The sequence below is a fragment of the Monodon monoceros genome, unplaced genomic scaffold (assembly GCF_005190385.1).
Source record: "Monodon monoceros isolate NGI ecotype Baffin Bay Population unplaced genomic scaffold, NGI_Narwhal_1 Super_Scaffold_21, whole genome shotgun sequence".
NCBI lineage: Eukaryota > Metazoa > Chordata > Mammalia > Artiodactyla > Monodontidae > Monodon > Monodon monoceros.
The window spans coordinates 59,914,844-59,930,191 of record NW_021703778.1 but is presented as its reverse complement, the minus strand read 5'-3'; the positions used below and the strand labels follow the sequence as shown (position 1 = coordinate 59,930,191).

Sequence of the window (15,348 nt, the reverse complement as noted above, 5' to 3'; positions counted from 1 at the left end):
GACAGAACTATGTGGACTTATCTGGAAATACATACAAAATGAATAAAAGAAGACAGAGGAAGGCTATTCCAAGTTGGCAGCATATGGAATTATCAAATGGAGAAACCTGAATAATAGGCAGAGGAGTTTGGACATGATACAGTAGAAACTGGTTATCATAATATGGTGTTTAACAAGAGGAGAAAGTAGTAATTTAAGAGTGAAGAGATGACCTGGAATAGGTTAACAGAACAGTGGAAGGAGAGAGAAAGGGTAGAGTTTAAATATTTTTAAAGGAAGAATAGATGAGACTTGTATGATTATTTTGGACCATATAAGGTAGAGTGGAGGAAGGAGTCAAAATAACTCTCAAAGTTTCAAACATGAGAAACTCAAGGAATACAAGTGCTGTTGTTTTGAATTGGAGCAAAAAGATACAATGACTTCATTTTTAGTCATACTGAGTTTGAAATAGAAACGCAAGTTGAAAAATCCTGATGGCAGTTGAACAGAAGAAAACTTAGGTCAAGTATTCTTAGACAAGCATTTCTGTCATTAAGTAGCACAGAGAGTTTCAAACTAAGATGATTCTTCCAAATAATATATTATAATGAGAAACAATCAGAGGGCCAGTGACTGAGACTTGGAGAACATTCTAGTTAGGAGGTGGAAGTAGTAGAAAAAATTGCCAAGACCAAGAAATGGTCAGAAAGATAAAAGAATCTGGAAGTCATAGAAAACCAAGAGAGATCAGCTCTTTTGACTGATGCAATGACGTGTTGAGAGACTTGGGGTTCAAGTTTTGGCTTTCCTCTATACTTAATCAACTCTTTTTTAAAAATTTATTTATTTATTTACTTATTTTGGCTGCATCAGGTCTTAGTTGCGGCACGTGGGATCTTTTGTTGTGGCGTGCAGGCTCTTTGTTGCGGTGCCTGGGCTTCTCTCTAGTTGTGGAGTGCAGGCTTCTCTCTAGTTGTGGCCCATGGGCTTAGTTGCCCCGCAGCATGTGGGATCTTAGTTCCCGACCAGGGATCGAACCCACATCCCCTGCATTGGAAGGCAGATTCTTAACCACTGGACCACCAGGAAAGTCCCCTTACACCGTAGTTCTTTTGTCATATTTCCAGATGCCTAAAGGACACAGTTCGAAATCTTGTGGGTGCCTTAGAATTTAGGTTTCCAAAAGTGAATGTAACGGACAAACCTCCAATTTCTGTAGCCTGAATCTTGGTTAAAGACAGGCTTGGGTGACTGAGTGAATATGCTATCACCTTGGAATCATCCTGGACTCTTCCTATTTCTTACGTAATAATTTTTAGTCAGCCACCAAATCCTATTGATTCCACCTCAACAGTCCTATTGATTTCACCTCTTAAATTCAGTTTCTCTTCTTCATAACTTAATTTAGACATTCAGTATCATTCTGTGGACTACTGAAATTGACTTACAATTGGTCTCCTTGTGGCATCTGCTACCAGTTAGCAAGGTATAAAAAAAATCTCATTATGTCCTCCTCCTGTTTAAGTGCATTCCTACTGGATAAAACTTCAATTCTGTAGCTTTGATATAAACCAACCATGATCTACTGTAACCTTTAAGGGAGATAATTACCTATAAAGCACCTAACATTTTGCCTGGTCAGAGCAAAGTGATCACGGAGACTGAAAAGTAAAAGCCTTTTGAAATTGACCAGAAAGCTTTGAATACTCCTTGTATAGAAAGAGGTAGAACCAGTGACTGTGACTGTCCTGCTATCTCATGGCTTACAGAGCTAATCTGAAAGCTATTGGAAAAGTTAGCAAGACAGCTATAAATGGAAGAAATCTGAAAATATTACCTAAAGCATGCTTTTACAAAAAATTTATATCTTAATTTTTTTTTAAATTGTAAACGTTCCCGATATGAAGCTGTGGGCTTAATTTCAATATCAGTGAGATTGGGTCGCATTTCTATTCTGGTCCAAGGGCAAGGATGAATTTTCATGATCATAGAATCATGAATCCATTCTATTACACAATCATATAAGGCTCTGTTTTTTTTTTTTTTGTCCTCATGAACAAATTGGTTTTATACCTTTCTAAAATATTTACCCTAATTAACTATAAAAATGTTTTTTAGGATGAACAGTTAATGTGGTCTACCACATCCTAAGAAGGGAGATCCTGTATTACACCCAAATTAGAGCCCATATACATCACTGGACAAAAATCTAATGAGTGAATTTTTCTCATAACATTATAGAACTTCTTGCACCTCCCTATTATAAGGAATAGATCAGTTAGGATCATGCTTGGCTACAAGTAGTCTCAAATTAACAGTGGCTTAGTAGATAGTTTACTATTCCCTCACATGAAAGTCTAGAAATTGAGACTTTATTCATAGTCTTCAGGAACCCAGGCTCCTTCTAGCTTTTCGTTATGGCTTCTGTAGGCTATAGCCATCATCTTCATGGTTTAAATTAGATCTTCAACCTTCATATCCATGTTTCAAGCAGCAGATGGAAGAAGTGCAGAAGGGACAAAGGATATAAGATTGATTCCTGGAAACTGCCATCTGACACTTTTGCTTATATTCCATTGGCAAAATCCTAGTCCTGTTGTGACCACATTTGACCCTAAAGGAGTGTTAGAAATGTGGTCTAAAAAAAAATCAGGTATAGTGATTCTATGGTAGATTCTATTACCCTGTTTCATCTTAGAGATAAAATAATTAAGAGCAACTCAACCCTTTGATTCAGTAGCAACATGGGTGAAAGTGTAAGTCTTTTCTCGATTAGCTGTCAGTGATACTTCTAATTCTGTAATACAAATGAATCTGACATGATAGTAGACAAAATATTCTCAGGAGAAGCAATTCCAGGTTTAACTGGCATTGGATATGGCTGTGTCCTAGCATTCTTCTGTATTTTCATTCAGTAACTTTAAAGAGGTTATATTGAAGCTTGCCTCTCACTGTAGCAAGAAAGACAGATATCCTGCTTTCTGGTTTACATGACTTTAGTTATTTCAAAGAAAAGTTTAGCATTAATACTACTTTAAAGTAATTCTTGGCAGAAATTCATCAATGTTTTTTCAGTGGTCTGCCTTTAGTATCCTTCGCTATCCAATAGGACTATTTGGATATACTTCCATAAGAGTTCTTTTAAGCCCTAAAACGTGTTAAAGCTAGTCAGCTCTTCCATATTTATATGGCACAGAAGTTTGGTGTGGTTGTCTATCAGACGTTTGTTTGTTTATTTTTGGCTGTGTTGGGTCTTGGTTGTGGCACACGGGGGCTATTCTTTGTTGTGGTGTGCTGGCTTCTCACTGCAGTGGCTCCTCTTGTTGCAGAGCAGGGCTCTAGGCACGCAGGCTTCAGTAGTTGCGGCTCATGGGCTCTAGGGTGCAGGCTTAGTAGTTGTGGCGCAGGGGCTTAGTTGCTCCACGGCATGTGGGATCCTCCCAGACCAGAGCTCAAACCCATGTCCCCTGCATTGGCAGGCGGATTCTTAACCACTGTGCCACCAGGAAAGGCCCTCTATCAGAACTCTTGCCTGTTGGAACTCTTGCCTGTTGGAACTCTTGTGCTTCATACAGGCTTTACAAAACTTTATATGGCAGTACTTACCTTTTAGATATCCCTATTCTGTTTTATCTTCCTTTTTTTTCATCTTACACTGTAAGCTGCTTTCAGTACCTGGAGTATGGTAAGCACGCAATAAATATTTGTTGAATTAATTAGGAAATCATTTCTTTGAATCTTTTTTCCTTGGTAATGAAGATACTTGTCCTGAAAATATGTACTTGCCTCCCTAAAATCCCAGTCATAGCTGGGATTTTTCTTGTAACTTTAAAGAAATAGTGACTGTAATATACATATATATATATATATAAAATGTAAAAGATATATATTATCTATTACCTATCAGTTTTATCTAATTTACTGCAAGAGTAAATTAGACAAATTTATCCGACACATTCTTAATGTGTTTTGTGACAATAAAATAAATTTTATTTATATTTCCAGCAACGTGAACTGGAGGAATGGCAGTTGCAGCAAAGAAGGCAAGGATGTATTAATGAAATTATTGAAGAAGAAAGACTAAAACTTCTCAAAGAACATGCTACAAAATTACTAGGATATCTCCCTAAAGTAAGTGACATTTAACATATAACCTCTAATAGTGGGGAAAAAAACATGGTATTAAGATTTCAGAGGGAAACTGAAGATGGTGGACTAGAAGGACGTGCACTCGCTCCCTCTTGTGAGAGCACCAGAATCACAACTGCTGAACAGTCATCAACAGGAAGACACTGGAACTCTCCAAAAAAGATACCCCACATCCAAAGACAAAGGAGAAGCCACAATGAGATGGTAGGAGGGGCACAGTCACAATAAAATCAAATCCCGTAACTGCTGGGTGGGTGACTCACAAACTGGAGAACACTTACACTACAGAAGTCCACCCACTGGAGTGAAGGTTCTGAGCCCCACATCAGGCTTCCCAACCTGGGGTCTGAATGTTTGCTGATTAGACACAGAACTGAGGCAAGAGCCAATCCCATGCATGAAGCTGGCAAAGCTCAACCTCTTCACCCTGACCTCCCTCATATCATACATACTATAGGGCTGTTTCAAAACAAGGGTAGAGGGTATAGTATGGATTAAATTAATTCCTATTCAGCCCATCAAAGCAGTAGTACTTGTAGTAATAAAGCAGAAGAGCCCAGATTCCTATGACAAGTTCTAACACAGGATCTGGTAAATCAGGTCAGGCTAAGAATATTTTGTATATATCAAGTAATAATTTCAGAAAAATTTTTTTCATAAATATACTAGATTTTGTTATCTTGGAAATAACTTTGCAAACCTCATGTCTGTATATCTGTTAGCGTTAATGAACATTTGGTGAATTATTGTGGCATTCACAGTAACCCACAAAATATTTTTCTTGTAGGGAGTATTCAAAAAAGAGGATGATATTGATATGCTTGGTGAAGAGTTTAGAAAAGCATATCAGAAAAGGAGTGAAATTTGTGAAGAGAAGTGATATCATCAAAATTTGGTAAACCTGGATTCTTTTGTATGTTACCACTAGATGTCAGTGTAACTTCTGACAGTTCGGTGAGGGTAGGAATCCATTGTCTTTGGATTTTCTAAAACATCTCTATTTCATCATTTATAAACAATTATTTGTAAGAAAACATTTGTTTTTGATAAAAATTAAATTACTGAGTATTTTTTCACTGCAAAATTAACGGCAAAGTTAATTGCTTTTAATCAAACTATTGTTTTTGTACTAAATTTGAAGATCTGAATTCTACACCACACTCCATATAGAGAAATATATATATATAAAATCCAACAACCCAGGAGACTAACCTCTTCATACCACTTCTATTTATGTTGGTGTCTTGGAACTTTACTTCCCTTATTTGGCCAGGGAAAACTTTACTTTTCTCCTCTCACAGTAGACAGGAAAAGAGTGAGGAATTTCAACGTGCTTTACTAGCAAATGCACTTAATTGTCAGTAAGAACACAGAAACAGTTTCTCTCGTATAAACATCATTTACAACCTAGAGTTACATCTCTAGAACATAAAATATTTTCTATTCAAATGCAGTTGAAAAAGGGCTAGATGGTCATAAGAAAGATATATCAAAAGTTAAATTCCTATTGCTTTATTTTATAAAATATTTCCATTTTGTAATAATTAGATATCAATTTTACATCCCCAGATCTACACAGGGAATTTGGAATTATTTTGATTTATCAAGTATCTTCATTTCTTAGACTAAAAATAATTCAAACCATTACAACTTAAGTTAAATAAAGGGTATATCCACCAGGCACTATATAAGTTAAAAAGTAGATCACTTATTTCCCCATTCGAGTGCCTTCATAAATTCCTCTTCAGTGAAAGACAACATCTTGGCAGCTTCAATATGCATCTGTGTTTAAAAACAAATATTGTCTAATTTAGTGTTAATGTCTAATTTAGTGTTAAGAGTAGACCACAGAACAACAGGAAATTTATAAAAGTGTGTGTATAATATGCTATCAAATTGTTTTGTTGTAGGAATGTGTAATTCTAATTACAATAAATGTGACATTTGAAATGGTCAGCCTCTAAAAACCTGCGTTCACTGCTGGTATTGTACCAACCTGTTGAGAGAACAATTCAATAATATTGTAATACCTAATCTTTGCAAAAAGGGACAGTGGCAAAGCCATGAATTCATATCCTCTTACCACTAGGTAACTCGTGTAGTGAACAGAACAAAAGTGGTTTGTAATCAGTTTTCACTCTTCAGGAGGCAAACAGATCCCCTAAGTTATTTCTATATATGGTATCTTCTTTAGTTAGGGAGTACCCATATTGTATTTAGTAGTCCTATTTCTACATTTCTAATTTACTTGCATTGATGTATAGATAAAATTTTGTGACTAAGCATGTCAAAATAAACATATCTAAAGTAGAAATACTAAATATCTTAGTAGAAAGAGCCAAATAACATCTACGATTTATTTTAACTTTGTTTTTTAGGATAAACTCACCTTCTGCCTTTTCAAAACATCGATTAATTTTAATTGTTTCTTGAACCCTATCATTAATTCTCCTTTTTGTCTTTCTAGCTTCTTGTTTTCTGATTTTAACACTTCAATTTTTTTGTGTTCTTCATTTGCTATATCCTGCAAAAAGAAAAAAAAAATCCCACTTTTTCTTTGCAGTATTTGAATGGAAAAAATGATATCAGCAATAAAAGCTATTTTTAGTTTTTGCATTACTAAATTACTGTAACTCTGATACTTTTAATGATGCTCACACCTCTAGCATTTTAAAAAACGTTTTTAAAATAACAACTCAGTTCTAATTCCAATAATGCCAAAGTAGTTTATATTTGAAGGCAGAGATGAGTAATCAGTAGTAAGCAGAAACTGGAGACGGTTATGATCCTTGAAAACATGGAAGCATACTGGTTGAGATCCACATTCAGCTGGTTTCTGAGAGCACTTTTCAGTTCATTGGTTCACAGGGACAGACCTGAAGCAAAAAGTATCAGTCTTATTGGGCTAAGGAACTGGACAGCATTGCTGCCACGATGGTAGAAATTTCCAGGTGAGAAAGCCCTCAAAATCTGTATACACAGTTCCCTCAAATCCTTGGCACCTAAATAACATGTGCAGGGTGAGACTCCTTGTTAAAAATTAATTGGATGAGCTCTGCAGCAATTTGGACAATGGAGAAAAAGGACCAGTGAACTCTAAGACAAGTAAGTAGAAACTATTAAGTAGAGGAACATCTACTTTCCAAGAACATCTGGTACTTGGAAAAAATGTGAAAGGATGTCTTTCATGCAAAAAGGGAAATGATACCAGAAGGAAATCTGAATCTACCTACACACACATTAAAAAAAAAAAGTATCAGAAATAGTAACACGTGGTAAATACTAGTAGTGTTTTTCGTTAAAAACTTCTCTTTAAAAGATAATTGACAGTGGGTTAGATTTGGTTGCCAAGATGGCCCTGAGCTCAACTCCTCCCATGGGCACACCAAAATTACAACTATTTACAGAACAACTATTGATGAGAAAGACCTGAATCTAACAGAAAAGATCTTCTCCAACCAAGGATATAAAAAAGGAACCACAACAAGATAGGTAGAAGAAGTGGAGGTGCAGTATTGTCAAGACCCATACCCCAGATGGGCAACCCACAAACGGGAGGCTAATTACAATTACAGAGGTTCTCCCTAAGGAGCAATGGGTCTAAGCCCCACATTGGGCTCCCCAGCCTGTGGGTCTTGTACTGGGAAGACAAGCCCCAGAATGTTTGGCTTTGAAGGCCAGTGGAGAGGAGACCCAGAGGGCTGTGGGAAATAGATATTCCACTCTTAAAGGGTGTACACAAAATCTCAAATGCTGCAGGACCCAGAAAAGAAGCAGTAATTTTTGAAAGGAGCCTGGGTCAGACCCACCTGCTAATCACCAAGAGGTTAGAGGCAACTGAAGTTCATCCTTGGGACATAGGCATTGGCAGCAGTCATTTGTGGGAGCCCATTCTATCACGTGGACACTGATGCTGGGAAGCACCACTTCAGAGTCCTCCTCTAGCTTACTAGCAATGGGACATGGCTCCACCCACCAGCCTGTCAGCACCAGTACTGGGAAGCCTCAGGCCAAGCAACTAGCTTGGTGGGGAAAAAGCCCCATCCACCACCAGCAGGCAGGCTATCTTAAGAGCCCCTGAGCCCACAGCCACCTGGAACACAGCACAGCCCTGCCCACCAGAGGGCCCAGGACCCTGTCCCACACACAAGAGCAGAGGCACTAGCCCCAGGATCCCCAGGGCCTTGCAGCCAGAGACCCTGGGACCCAGCTCCACCCACCAGTGGGCTGACACCAGCCCAGGACCACTACAGCCTGCCATGGCAGGACCCAGCCCAGCCACCAGCACTGGGTGCCTCCCCACCACTAGACCTTGGCCCCTCCCACCAGCAGTCCAACACCATCTCTGAGACACATTGGGACCCTTGGCAAGATTCAACACACTTTCATGATAAAAAACACTTAAAAAACAAGGAACAGAAGGATTCTACTTCAACATGATAAAAGCCATATATTGACAAGCCCACAGCTAACATCAGACTCAGTGGTACAAGACTGAAAGCTTTCCCTCTAGGATCAGAGACAAGACAAGGATGTTCACTTTTGTCACTTTTATCCAACACAGTACTGCAAGTTCTGGTCAGAGCAGCTAGGGAATAAAAATAAAAGACACCCAAATCAAAAAGAAGCAAGATTATCTCTGTTCACAGATGAAGTTGTCTTGTATGTACAAAATCTTATAGATTCCACAAGATTCCACAATTTATCCATCCGAATAAATTAATTTGGCAAAGTTGCATGATAATCAACACACACACAAAACCAGTTGTGCTTCTATATACTACTAATGAACATTCCTAAAAAAAATTAAGAAAACAATTACAAATATAATACCATCAAAAATAATAAAGTACTTAGGAATAAAAGTAACCAAGAAGGTGAAATGCTTTTACACTGAAAACTTCAAAACACTGCTGAAAGTATTTAAAGACAAACGAATGGAAGGATATTCTGTGGTCATAGATTGGAAGATGTCAATACTACCCAAAGAGATCTACAGATTTAGTATGATCTTTATCAAAACCCCAATGGCATTTTTACAGAAATAGATCCATGCTAGCTAATATTTATATGGAATCTCAAGGGAACACAAATAGCCAAAGAATTTTAATGAATAACACAAGTTGAAGGTCTCACACTCCCCAATTTCAAAACTTATTACAAATCTATGGTAATCAAAATAGTGTAATACGGACATAAAGAAATATTTACCAATGTAATAAAGAGCCCCTAAATAAACCCTTGCATATAAAGTCTAATGATTTTTGACAAGGATGCCAAGACCATTCACTAGGAAAAGATGGCCTCTTTAACAAATTGAGCCGGGAAGCTAGATATCTCCATGCATAACAATGAAGCTGTACACCTACTTCATATCATATACAAAAATTAACTCAAATTTGGTCGAAGACCTACATGTAAACCCTAAAACTATAAACTATTAGAAGAAAATGTAGGGGAAATGATCATGACACTGGGTTTGGTTGTGGATTCTTGGGTATGAAACCAAAAGTACAGGCAAACAAAAGGAAAAAATAGATAAACTGGATTACATCAAAGGATACAATCAACAGAGTGAAAAAGAAACCTATAGAAAATATTTGCATATCATATACCTGATAAAGAGTTAATGTCCAGAATACAGAAATAACTCCTACAAATAACAAAAACACAATCAATTAATAAATGGGCAAAGGACGTGAACAGATAATTTTCCAGAAAAGATATACAAATGGCTAACAAGCACATGAAAAGGTGGTCAACATCACTAATATTTAGGGAGATTCAAATCAAAACCACAATGAGATACCACCTAATAAACATAGGATGATGACTATTTAAAAACAACACAAAATAACAAGTTGGCAAGGATATGGAAAAATTGGAACCCTTGCGCACTGTTGCTATGGATGTAAAATGGTGCAGCCACTATGGAAAAACAGTATGGTGGTTCCTCAAGTTAAAAATAGAATTACCATATGATCCAGCAATACCGCATCTAGGCAAATATTCAAAATCATTGAAAGCAGAGTCTTTAAGAGATACCCGTACACTGAGGTTCATATCAGCGTTATTCACAATAGCCAAAAGGTGGAAGCAACCCAGGTTGCTTTATCCAATGAATGGATAAAGAAAACCTGTTACATACATACAATGGAATATTCAGCCTTAAAAAGGAATGAAATTCTGATACATGCTACAACATGGATGAACCTTGAGAACATTATGCTAAGTGAAATAAGCCAGTCACAAAAAGACAAATAGTATATGATTCCACTTACATTAGGTACCTAGAGTAGTCAAAATCATAAAGATAGAAAGTAGAATTGTGGTTGCCAGGGATCAGGGAGAGGGGGATGGGGAATTATTTTTTAATGGACATAGGTTTTCAGTTTTTGCAAGATGAACAAGGAGTTCTGGAGTTTGGATACACAACAGTATGAATGTATGTAACACTAGTGAACTGTACACTTTCAAAAATTAGCGTAAATTTTATGTGTAGTGTAATACAAAGGTTTTTTTTTTTTTAATTCAGGAAGTTCATTAACTCCTCAAAGCAAAAAAGTAACAATGTAGGGTGGAGTTTGTGTATAATAAATAAAATGTATGACAACAACAAAAAGGGGAGGAGAGAAGTATACTGCTGAAAGGTTCTTACATTATTCATAAAATGCTTGAAGGTAGACAATGATAAGTTAAAGGTGTATCTGATAAATGATAAAATGTCCATAAAAAGAAGTGGAGATAATAATCCAGTAAAAGAGATAAAATGAAATTGTTAAAAATATTCAAAAGGAGAAAAATAAGAAACAGGAAGAAAGAGCATGAACATATAGCAAGTTAATAGAAGAGAACAAATAGCAAGTTAATAGAATAAGACCCAACCATTACTAATAGTCATATTAAAGGTAATGATCTAAGCCTCCTAATTAAAAAGTCAAATTGTCAGATTGGATTAAAACAATAGAAAAACAACTATATGTTGCCTACAAGAACATACAAAGGAGTTACAAATGAAGGGATGGAAAGGACAACACTAATGTCAAGACTAATGAAAAGAAATTACACGATTTCAGGATTTCTTTTTTTTTTTTTTTTTTTTGTGGTGCACGGGCCTCTCACTGTTGTGGCCTCTCCCATTGCGGAGCACAGGCTCCGGACGTACAGGCTCAGCGGCCATGGCTCATGGGCCCAGCCGCTCCATGGCATGTGGGATCTTCCCGGACGGGGGCACAAACCCGTGTCCCCTGCATCGGCAGGCGGACTCTCAACCACTGCACCACCAGGGAAGCCCCAGGATTTATTATAAAGGTATAATAAGACAATGTATTAATATGAAGACAGACATACAGATCAATGGAACAAGAGAGAGATTCCAGCAACAAATCCACACATATCTGGGCAACTGATTTTCAACAAAGGTACCAGGGCAATTTAATAGTGAAAGGATAATCTTCTCAACAAATAGTGCTGCACATATTCCAATAATGAACCCTGACCCCTTATATCATGCACAAGAACTCACCAAAACATAAAAGCTCAAGCTATGCAACTTCTATACGAAAACCTAAGAGCAAATCTTAGTGACCCTTTAGGTTTAGCAAAGAATTCTTAAATAGGACACAAGAAGCATAAATTATAAAAGAAGAAAAACAACAGATTGGACTTCATCAAAATTTTAAACATTGCTCTTCAAAATACTGTTACAGAAATAAAAAAGATATTTGCAAAGCAGGTATCTGACAAAAGACTTGTAGTTAGGATATATAAAGAACTCTTAAAACTCAATTATAGAACAAGTCAACTCAATTCTTTAAAATGAACCAAAGAGATAAAAACTAAGGAAATATGAATAAAGTATGGTCTTTAGTTAATAATAGTGAATCATAATAATGATTCATTCATTAATGGTAACAAATGTACCATACTAATGTAGATATTAGTTGCAGAGGAAACTATGTGTAGAGATTATAGAAATTCTCTGTACTAATTTCCCAATTTTTATATAAATCTAAAACTGTTCTAAAAACGTTCATTTAACAATTTTTTAAAAGAAGAAAAGACTGATACAGACACTTCACCAAAGAAGATACCAAGACTCTCCTGAACAACCAACGGATGAAAGAAGAAATCAGAGAGGAAAAAAAAATGATTGTGAAACAAATGAAAAAGGAGACACAACATACCAAAACTTATGGGATGTAGTAAGAGCAGTTCTAAGAGGGAAGTTCATAGCAACAAATGCCTACATTAAGAAAGATCTCTGCATTTTTACTCCTCCCTGCATGTTTAATGTTTTTGACATCGTATTTTACATCTTTTTGTTTTGTGTATCCCTTAACTACTTACTGTGAATATAGATGATTTTTACTACTTTTGTCTTTTAACCTTCCTAGTAGCTTTATAACTAGGCTGATCTACTACCTTTATTATATGTTTGTGTTTACCAATGAGATTTTTCCTTTTGTAATTTCCATATTTCTAGTTGTGGTCTTCTCTTTTTCACTTACAGAAGTCCGTTTAACATTTCTTGGGAAGCTGGTTTAGTGGGGCTGAATTCTTTCAGCTTTTGCTTGTCTGTAAAACTCCTCTCTCCTTCAAATGTGAATGACAGCCTTGCTGGATACAGTATTCTTGGCTGCAGGGTTTTTCCTTTCATCACATTAAATATATTGTGCCACTCTCTTCTGGCCAGCAAAGTTTCTGCTGAAAGTCTGTGGACAATCTTATGGGAGTTCCCTTATACATAACTAGTTGTTTTACCCTTGATGCTCTTAATATTCTCTTTATCTTTAATTTTTGCCATTTTAATCATAGTGTATCTTGGTGTGGATCTCTTTGGGTTGATCTTTTTGGGGACACTCTGTTCTTTCTGGACCTGGATGTCTGTTTCCTTTCTCGTGTTAGGTATGTTTTTACCTACAATTGCTTCACATAAGTTCTCTGCCCCTATCTGTCTCTCTTCTCCTTCTGGGACCCCTATAATGTGAATACTAGTATGCTTGATGTTTTCCAAGAGGTCTCCTAAACTGTCTTCATTTTTTTAAATCCTTTTTTTTGTTCAACTTGGGTGATTTCTACTACTCTGTCTTCCAGTTTACTGATCCATTCCTCTGTATTACCCAATCTAATGTTGATTCCTTCTAGTGTATTTTTTATTTCAGTTACTGTATTTTTCAGCTTTGTTTGGTTCTTCTTTATATTTTCTAACTCCTTCTTAAAATTCTCACTGTGTTCACCCATTCTTCTTCCTAGTACATTGAGCATTTTTATGGTCATTACCACGAACACTTTATTGGGTAGATTGCTCATCTCCAGGGTTGTTAGAATGTGTTCAAACTTTAGCCATCTTCAACTCTCAATATTCACCTGTGTATGTTGCTATATATAAACCTCATGGTAACCACAAACCAAAAAATCTGTAATAGATACACAAAAAGAGATAAAGGAATACAAATATAACACTAAGATCGTCATCAAATCACAAGTGAAGGGAGGAAAAGAAGAAAGGATGAAATAAGAACTACAAGGACAACCCCAATCAATTAACAAAATGGCAATAAGTATGTATCTATTAATAATTACTTTAAATGTAAATGTACTAAATGTTCCAATCAAAAGACCCAGTGGCTGAACAGATACAAAAACAAGATACACACACACACATACACACACACACATATGCTGCCTATAAGAGATTCACTTCAGGTCTAAATACACACACAGACTGAAAGTGAGGGGATGGAAAAACAAAGTCTGTAACAAGAGACAAAGAAGGACATTATGTAATGAAAAAGGGACAAAGAAGGACATTACATAATGAACAAGAATACATAACACTTGTAAATATTTATGCACACAAACTGGAGCATTTAAATGCATATAGCAAATAATTCCAAATATAAAGAAAGATATTGACAGTAACACAATAATAGCCAGGAGCTTTAACACTCCACTTACATCAATGAACAAATCACCCAGACAGAAAATCAATAAGGAAACACAGGCCTTAAACAACACATTAGATCAGATGAACCTAATAGATATATATAAAACATCCCATCCAAAAGCAGCAGAATACACATCCTTTTCAAGTGCACATGGAACATTCTCAGGATAGATCACATGCTAGGCCACAAAACAAGTTTTAATAAATTTTAAGACTGAAGTCATACCACGCCTATTCTCTGACCACAACACTATGAGACTTATAAATCAACTATTAAAAGAAACCAAAACGCATATGCTACTGAACGACCAATGAGTCACTGAAGAAATCAAAAAGGAAATAAAAAAATACATGGAGACAGAAACAAAAACACAATGATCCAGAATCTATGGGATGCAGCAAAGCAGTTCCCAGAGGGAAGTTTATAGTGATACCAGCTGACATCAGGAAACAAGAAAATCCTCAAAAACCCTAACCTTACACCCAAATGAATCAGAAAGAACAAACAAAACCTACAGTTAGTAGAAGGAAAGATCAGAGCAGAAATGAATGAAATAGAGATGAAAGAATGAAAAAGAAAACAAGAAACAAAGAAATTAAGAGCTTTGAGAAAATAAACAAAATCGATAAAGTTTTAGCCAGACACATTAAGAAGAAAAAGAGAGTGGGCCCAAATAGGTAAAGTCAGAAATGAAGTTACAGTTGACACCACAGAAATACAAAGGATCATAAGAGATTACTCTGAATAATTACACACCAATAAAATGGATGACCTAGAAGAAGTGGACTAATTCCTAGAAATATACAGTCTCCCAAGACTGAATGAGGAAGAAATACAAAATATGAACAGACCCCAATTAACACTAATTAGATCAGTAATAAAAAAAATACTCCCAACAAACAGAAGTCCAAGACCAGATGGCTTCACAAATGAATTATGCCAAACATTTAAAGAAGACTTAATTCTTATCCTTCTCAAACTATTCCAAAAAACTGAAGAGAAGGGGATGCTTCCAAAGTCATTCTTTGAGGCCATCATCACCCTGATACCAAAATCAGATAAAGATACCACAAAAATAAGAAAATTACAGACCAATAACACTGGTGAACATAGATGCAAAAATCCTCAACAATATTAGCAAACTGAATTGAACAATACATTAAAAGGATCATACACCATGATCAAATGGGATTTATCCCAGGGAGGCAAGAACAGTTCAGTATCTGCAAATCAATGTCATACATCACATTAATAGGATGAAAGAAAA

General features: G+C 36.2%; 2 protein-coding genes across 4 annotated transcripts in view; one reads left to right on the top strand and one right to left on the bottom strand.

Annotated features, from left to right (window-relative positions):
* Positions 1-5,214, top strand: part of MNS1 (meiosis specific nuclear structural 1) — an 83,626-nt gene extending 78,412 nt beyond the window's left edge. Inside the window, exons 9-10 of one of the 2 annotated variants that reach the window (XM_029236539.1) lie at positions 3,988-4,113; positions 4,919-5,214. In XM_029236539.1, the coding sequence (XP_029092372.1) occupies positions 3,988-4,113; positions 4,919-5,011 (219 nt within the window). In that variant the 3' untranslated portion in view covers positions 5,012-5,214. The remainder of the gene's footprint in view (positions 1-3,987; positions 4,114-4,918) is intronic. The other variant, XM_029236540.1, reaches the window with a different exon arrangement.
* Positions 5,215-5,341: 127 nt separating this feature from the next.
* Positions 5,342-15,348, bottom strand: part of TEX9 (testis expressed 9) — a 217,058-nt gene continuing 207,051 nt past the window's right edge. The window contains exons 13-14 of one of the 2 annotated variants that reach the window (XM_029236542.1): positions 6,521-6,655; positions 5,342-5,913 (exon numbers count right to left, since the gene is read on the bottom strand). In XM_029236542.1, the coding sequence (XP_029092375.1) occupies positions 5,836-5,913; positions 6,521-6,655 (213 nt within the window). In that variant the 3' untranslated portion in view covers positions 5,342-5,835. The remainder of the gene's footprint in view (positions 5,914-6,520; positions 6,656-15,348) is intronic. The other variant, XM_029236543.1, reaches the window with a different exon arrangement.